Source organism: Arachis duranensis, chromosome 4 (assembly GCF_000817695.3).
Source record: "Arachis duranensis cultivar V14167 chromosome 4, aradu.V14167.gnm2.J7QH, whole genome shotgun sequence".
In the NCBI taxonomy this organism is placed as follows: Eukaryota; Viridiplantae; Streptophyta; class Magnoliopsida; order Fabales; family Fabaceae; genus Arachis; species Arachis duranensis.
The window spans coordinates 98,943,577-98,950,662 of NC_029775.3; the positions used below are offsets into that span (position 1 = coordinate 98,943,577).

The following is a 7,086-nucleotide window of genomic DNA, read 5'->3' on the forward strand; positions in this document are numbered from 1 at the left end:
TTCTACTCCTTTCCTCATGCAGCTATAATTTATTTTACCAAACGTTAACACATGTATTAGTGTAATTAAAGAGGGAAATTGTCTATGTTAAAAGTTACCTTTGGAGGGACCACAGGAGTGAATTCCTGTTGCACATCCATCCACTGCATAACCCATACAGCTGAATCATTGCTGTGTGAAAACGTATCATGCAATACAACATAAGGAAGTTGAAAACAGTATATATATAATATTAAATTAAATAACCAACAATTTGAATAATTACCTATTTGAGCATCTAGGAATACCTATTGCTTTACGGACTTCCCAACCCTCAAAACTCACTATTTCTTGTATACCACATTTTGCATATTTCTCTGAAAATATTATTTCAGAAAGAGCCACTCCCTGTAATAAGAATAGTGTGCTTTATTATTCGAGGTAATGTTATTATTAACTTTGTTTCTATAGTAGGAGAACTTACTATATTTCTAATATGATGCTTGCGTGGTTCATCATCTTCAACCTTACAGTGAGAGTCTAAATGATAAAGTATTTTGTCAGGATGCTCATTACCATTAGATACCAGTGATCATTATCCTTGATTGGGACATATATCTGTATAACAAATACGATGTAATATGTATAAGTACAAGTTTGAGTACTTTTTATTATAATAAAAATATTCCAATAATTAATGAGAACTTACAAATTGAAGGTCACGGGTTGGTGGCATATAATGTGCATATTTTTCTAGTAGGTCATGATCTTCCATATGTAACGTAACGTCATCCTGGGAATATTTGAACATAATGGTTATTTATTTTACTTAGTTAATATCCAGAAAATCAAGATTTTGACTTACCGCAAATGATGGTGGAAGGGACCAAACATTTTTTAATTTGGTCATGCTAATATTTGATGTTATCTTCAATGCCATCAACTTTATTACCAGTTCAGACACTTGCTTTCCAAGTACGAGACAGAACAGATCTTCTCTAGTTGCAGTTGTATCGTGAATATGAACCAAATCCTCTCTAACACAAAGCAAACACGTTAGCCACAGAGAGAACTAAAATTAAAAATAAAAGATTAAAAAAATGCTCACGCTATATCATTATCAACAGCAAAGATGTACATAGCCATGTTGACCAAATCCTCACTCAACCTCATATCTTGTGGTGGTTTGAATGAACAGTTAAGATTCTGCACAAAACGTAAAGGTTATCCACAATATACGTATTTGAATACTATGCCAATATTTTTTTTAAACTAAATCAAATACCTTTGGAATAGAAGTGTTCTTAAAAGCCATTTTTTTGTTTCGCAGCGGTCGTTAACCGTTCTTTGTCTATGGTGAAAGTTAAAGGCCCTTTGCGTACTCTTGTTTCCGCCATCTTGCTTGATAGTTGACCTTTGTGCTCAAGTTTTGGCATTTTAGCTGGTCGTGCAAATGCCATATTTTGGATAGATGGTGGATTATTAAATCTTGCCAATTTATCCTTTTGCCTTAGAAACATACTCGGAAATTCTTGCACAGTTTTATTAGTTTTGCTATTTCTATGAATACCGAATCTTGACTTTGGCTTCGATTTTTCTTCTCCATCCAGGCATGTTTGCATGCCTTTGTAGAACGATGATGGCAGATTGTGCAAAATCTCAACGTACTTATTCTCGTCGGATAAATCCGTGAACACAGAATATTCGGACTTTACTTGCAACGGGCTAGAGTTTTTCTTCGTTACATCATCACAGGGTTTATTCTTCATCTCATATAGGTCCGTATTGTCGAATTTCTCATGCTTCTCATCAGTTTTACATTGAAGGGCAGTTAATCTATCAAGTGACTTCTTCGCCATCCACATTGCCTTCTCCATCTCATCAACTCTCTTGGATAAAGACTACATTATAAAACTGAAAATTAGCATTGGTATATATAAATAACATTGGAATATTATCATGAGTTGGATATATTACCTCTATGGCATGTAGTATTTGTTTCAACGGAGAATTTTCAATAATTTCCTTCGAAGAAGATCCAATGTGATCGTCTACTACTTTTTCTTCCATTGCTCTATTAGATTGTAATTTTAATTTTCATAGAGATAGTTAATAGTGTTCAATGCTTGAGCGTTTATATATAGGTCTAAGATTATGTTTCACACAACTAATTCTTTTAAAATTTAAAATTAAATTTGATAACAAAAAATTGTCATTATACTTTAAATTAAAAAAAAATATATACCCAAACTTAAAATAGTTTCCACGGCATACATTACAACCTGCCTTTATCTTGTATTAAATTAATAGTAAATTCTTGTTTTATAATTCTAATATTATCTTTTTGAAAAAGATAATATTAGATTTTTTTATGCAATTTTATTATTCTTAACTATTTATCTTCTTACCCTAATTAGATAACTTTTAAAAAAAAATAAAAATAAAATATATTAAAATTTGTATTATGTTTATCTTATCTTATCTTTTATAACCGAATTTGCTATATATTCATCCTAAGGGGTTATATGATACCGTACAAGACAAAATACTACTATGTGAGTGAGTAGTAGGAGATGACTCCACCGAAAAATATGTAGTTCAAGAGTATGTTTAGCGATATAACAAAAAGGATAGAAAATTTAGAATCGGTCATTCATGTTCTACACCAAAAAATTGATTTGATCATGGGACAACAGAAAACTTCCACAAATAGTAGTTCCATGTTGGATCCTACTGTAGTTGTGCATTCTTTGGAAAGTACAAAAACTAGTGATCTTACTGGTATCATGCCAATTCAACCCAAGAAGTTATTCCACTTGGATATTACTCGTGAAGCTACAACTCCACCTAATGGACAATCACATGTTAGAGTAGGAGCTGTACTGCCAAAGGTAACTTTAATTTTTTTTCTTCTTTCGTTTATTTATTCTTTTTTCTTTATTTTTTAGTGTAACCTTGAAACTATTTTTTTTATCTTCAGTGGTGGACACTTGTTGCATTTGAGCCTACTGCTTTGATGATGTTAACCGAATCTCAAGTAGCTGTTGCAGCCTATATTTTTTCGGATACGTTAGATCCGTACGTGTGGTTAATGATTATGTGTATAATGTAATAGTGTAAAAATTCTATGCTTCTCCCAGCTAACCACTTTATGAATTTGACAGTTCTGAAGAGTTGGTAATCTCAGATGAAAAGGGTTACAGAAGTACCTTTAGATGTCTTGTCCCAGAGAGATGTGTCGAATCACGAGTAAATACATATTATTTTTTTCTTGTAATTATATTTTTAATCCCCTATTTACCAATAAACATGTTTTACATATAATTGTAACATATTGTAGGTTATAAACCTGGTGGCACTTATGATGACACGTATATTTCGACGTAGGAATGAGGATCCAATTTGCTGGTTCATGCCTACACATTTTGCAGTAAAGTTATCCCTATAATATAAAGAAATTCTTAGTTAATATTTTGGTCTAATAGTTTGATTGGATATACTAATTTAAAAGAAGTTCTTTTTTCTAGACTAACCCGTGCTATGTACTCACATGGTAAAGTGTATAATTAAATTAGCAGTTCAAAAATAGTTGTTAAATTGAAAGCATATTTTCATTTAACAATATTTATTTGTATGCAGCGATATGCTTTAAGCGACAAATATACACCGGCAGAGGTTATCTTTGATTTTCTTGGAGCATATATGTCACTGAAAATTAGCCACGTCATTAGGGTACGGGTGACCAATTTGTTTTCCATTAATGTACTATTATCTATTTTTAGTGTTTATAATGGTTTAAGGTTTATCGCAGGTGTTTATCCCTATCTGTGAGGAACTACATTGGTATTTGGTTATTGTTGACTTTACGAGTCGTCGCCTAATCATATTGGATTCACTGCCTTCTGTCGAAAAATATCAACAACGCAAAAGGAACGCAATTAAAGTGGTAATTATTTGTTCTAAATCAGTACTCAATGATTTAGAATCACTTAACAACTTAACAATTTAAATAACTATTTGTTGTAACTAGTACACCTAGTCAATTTAAATCATTTACAATTCATTCTTCTTTTTTTGTTATGAATTCACTCTTGTACAGGCAACTTATTTAGAAGCGATGTTAGATGATCATATTTTTGAGGATGATAAGTCTAAAGTTGTAGATTGCTCCACTTTTTGGCCTATGACACCTTTTGGCCTACCCACTCAAAAAAATAGATCGTAAGTCTAATATTAATTTTTTTTTAAAATATCATAACTCGTTCAATAGATTATATCTTATATGTATATAATAACTGTTTGTTGAATGCTTTTTATCATAGGAATGATAGCAGAGTTTGGGTGACCGGTTGGATGAGAGAATGTACTTTACAAGATGACTTCAACATTCAGGTCATATTTATAAGAAAGTATTTTTAACATAATTTTTTCAACACACTTCTAATTAGAATTATATTGTTGGTGCTCTAAGCAGATTAACGACTCCACACGAATGAGACTTGCCGTGGATCTGGTTTTAGAGGAGTACAACGATTTGTGTCTCGTAATACAAGAAAATGCTTGGCAATATAGGACCAAGGTGGAAGCAGAGCATGAAGACATTTAGAAATAAGGAATTCTCTTTTTAGATATTTTTAACGTTTTTTTGAAAGACAAATTACTAAGCTATGTTTCATTAGTTTTTACACTAATTTATCTTTCTATATATTACAATTCTATATTACTAATTTCCTTTACTTTATCGGTTAATATAAATTATTCATAACCTATATATTTTATTTCTGTAAATAACGATGATATATACAGAGAAGAAAATGTGTTTCTATTTTCTTATTAAAAAACATAAAAGGTGAGTGTAATATATATAAAAGTGAAATGAGAAGTGAGAACAGGTTTGATCTGTATATTAATAAGCAATTCGACCATTACAAGACAATGAAAGTGGCATCATCTGCATAAATATTATCCTTCCTAAGTTCAGAATCCTTGTCCCAAATAAGCTTTTGTTACTATATTACCCTATTGCATGACATCTAGTAGAAGAGTATAGTTTGATGGCCCGAGATTTTGAAAGGCAGGCCTCTGCGTCATGCCGCTGTGAAAGGCTGATGTATACATAAGCAAGATCATGCCATACTTCAACTTCCAAATTCCTAATCTGATCTCTTTTGTCCTGTCACCGATGGTATGGAAAAGGGTAAGGACCTTAAAGCAATATGACTATGAAAAAGTATTTTGGGACTGGAAAAATTAAGAAAACAAACCTTAAATAGCTTATTCCGAGAACCAAAACTTTTACTATGAACCTGAAAAACAGCAAGAAGCTGAGTGTATGTCTCAATGGCACTCTTTAACTGGCCCTGAGCGATCTGAAGTTTCGCCTTTGTTCGTAACAAATCACCTTGATCCCATTTCCCAGTCTGATCCAAAGCAGCATTGATAATAGATTCGGCATCTAAGAACCGCTTTTGTGCGGATAATACCCTAGATAACAGTAACCAACCTTTAAAATTAGAGCCAACTTCAAGTTTTACAATGCACTTAGCATAATGAAGTGTAGCATCCAACTTCCGTTGCTCAGCGTATTCTAAACTCAGATGGTATAATACAACAGGGTCTTCCATTCTGCTCAATTTGCAGGCAGTTTCAAGGGTATGAAGTGCCTCAGATTGTCTCTTAACCCTCTCAGCATCAGAAATGGCCAATTTCGAGTATGCAGAAAGTGAAACACCAAGTAAGAAATTGGCCAAATTTTCTAACTGATTACATCTTCCATCCAAGTTCTCAAGTGCCATCCGAGCAAAGCTTACCCCAGGGTCTTTTATAACACTGAAGTTCTCGCAACAAATCTTAGAAGCCATTAACAAACTTGGAACATGTCTTGGGTCCTCTCTATTACTCAGCAGTTTTCTAAGAAGATCCAGCGCTTCCACGTTATTTTTTGCTCCATAATAACAAAGAGCTAAAGCATAGAACCTCTCCTTTCGATGGATAGTTCCAGGAAGCAATTCTTCCAATTGATTGGCTAAAATCATCAAATCTCCAGAAACAGATAGAGCAAATGAAAGGTGGTCCAAAATTGAAGGATCCCACTCAATTCTATTTAGAGTGGCTTTTCTTAGCAAAATCATTAAAAGAAGTATAGCCTCTTCAATGTTGTTTCTAGGCACAAACGATCCGTCCATTTGGTCCGAATAGGGTAATATAGTGACAAAAGCAATTTAAAATTTACCAATTGCCCCAATTTTGTGCTCCCGACAGATATCTATCAGATCTTTCATGGAATTGAGTATTGACAACCTCAGATATCTGTCACCCATTACAGGAGGCAAATGATGAGAAAGCTTGATTAGATAATAATAATAATAATAATAATAATAATAATAATAAACTGATAAAAAAACTCTAAGTAGATTTAAGTAGTGTACCTGCAAACAATAATGATATCTAATTAAAGCCAATGTATTTAGATTTAGAGTAAAAGGAGAAATTCCAGTTAAGGTAAACCACTGTGAGCACAATTTCTAATTTGTATGACCATCCAACCCATTTTACTAAAAAAGCAATGTATGCTCTCCCATCCATTTGACTGGCTATGATCTTTCTTTTTCCCTTTCAACAAAAAACTTAGTCCATGCTTCAATTTTGGACTGTTTGAAATTTTTTGTTGGTTTTTTCAGATCCTTTCTATGATCTCCAACCATTAATTAACAAAGCAATGTAATACCCGGTCTAACCGAAATTGATTAAATAATAAGTTAAGTAGGAGCGAATAGGGTTGGAAGATTTTGCAATTGGAATTTGATGATTTAAATATGATATTTGGATTCAGTGAGTTTTTCTGAGTCAGAAGACATAGTTTCCTGTGTAAAAGCGCGCAGTGGAATTTTGACCGGCAGTACCGGCTGAGACCTGTCTGGTACTGCAGCTGAGAAATTTGATTATGAGTAAATAATATTAAGAAATGAGGAATTATGATTAGGGGAGGTAGAAATATTTAAAGTGCGGTTTGAAGCGCTAATCTTAAAGGTTTTGGCCCAAAATTGGGCCAACGGACAAAAATAAGTGAACTGGGCCTAAGTGGGCCCAAGACCCAACATATATAAA

At 33.0% G+C, this 7,086-nt stretch overlaps 1 protein-coding gene and 1 long non-coding RNA gene across 2 annotated transcripts in view; one reads left to right on the forward strand and one right to left on the reverse strand.

The window, feature by feature from the left end:
- Positions 1-2,580: 2,580 nt before the first annotated feature.
- On the forward strand, positions 2,581-4,594 carry LOC107485171 (uncharacterized). Its single transcript, XR_002374316.2, has 9 exons — positions 2,581-2,870; positions 2,960-3,057; positions 3,144-3,228; positions 3,320-3,409; positions 3,619-3,711; positions 3,791-3,925; positions 4,079-4,200; positions 4,302-4,371; positions 4,454-4,594. It is a non-coding gene; the product is annotated as an uncharacterized LOC107485171 (long non-coding RNA).
- Positions 4,595-4,993: 399 nt separating this feature from the next.
- Positions 4,994-7,086, reverse strand: part of LOC107485178 (protein NPGR2-like) — a 14,053-nt gene continuing 11,960 nt past the window's right edge. Inside the window, exons 2-3 of the mRNA XM_016105695.3 lie at positions 5,244-6,288; positions 4,994-5,152 (exon numbers count right to left, since the gene is read on the reverse strand). Coding sequence (XP_015961181.1) covers positions 4,994-5,152; positions 5,244-6,164 — 1,080 coding nt within the window. The 5' untranslated portion in view covers positions 6,165-6,288. The remainder of the gene's footprint in view (positions 5,153-5,243; positions 6,289-7,086) is intronic.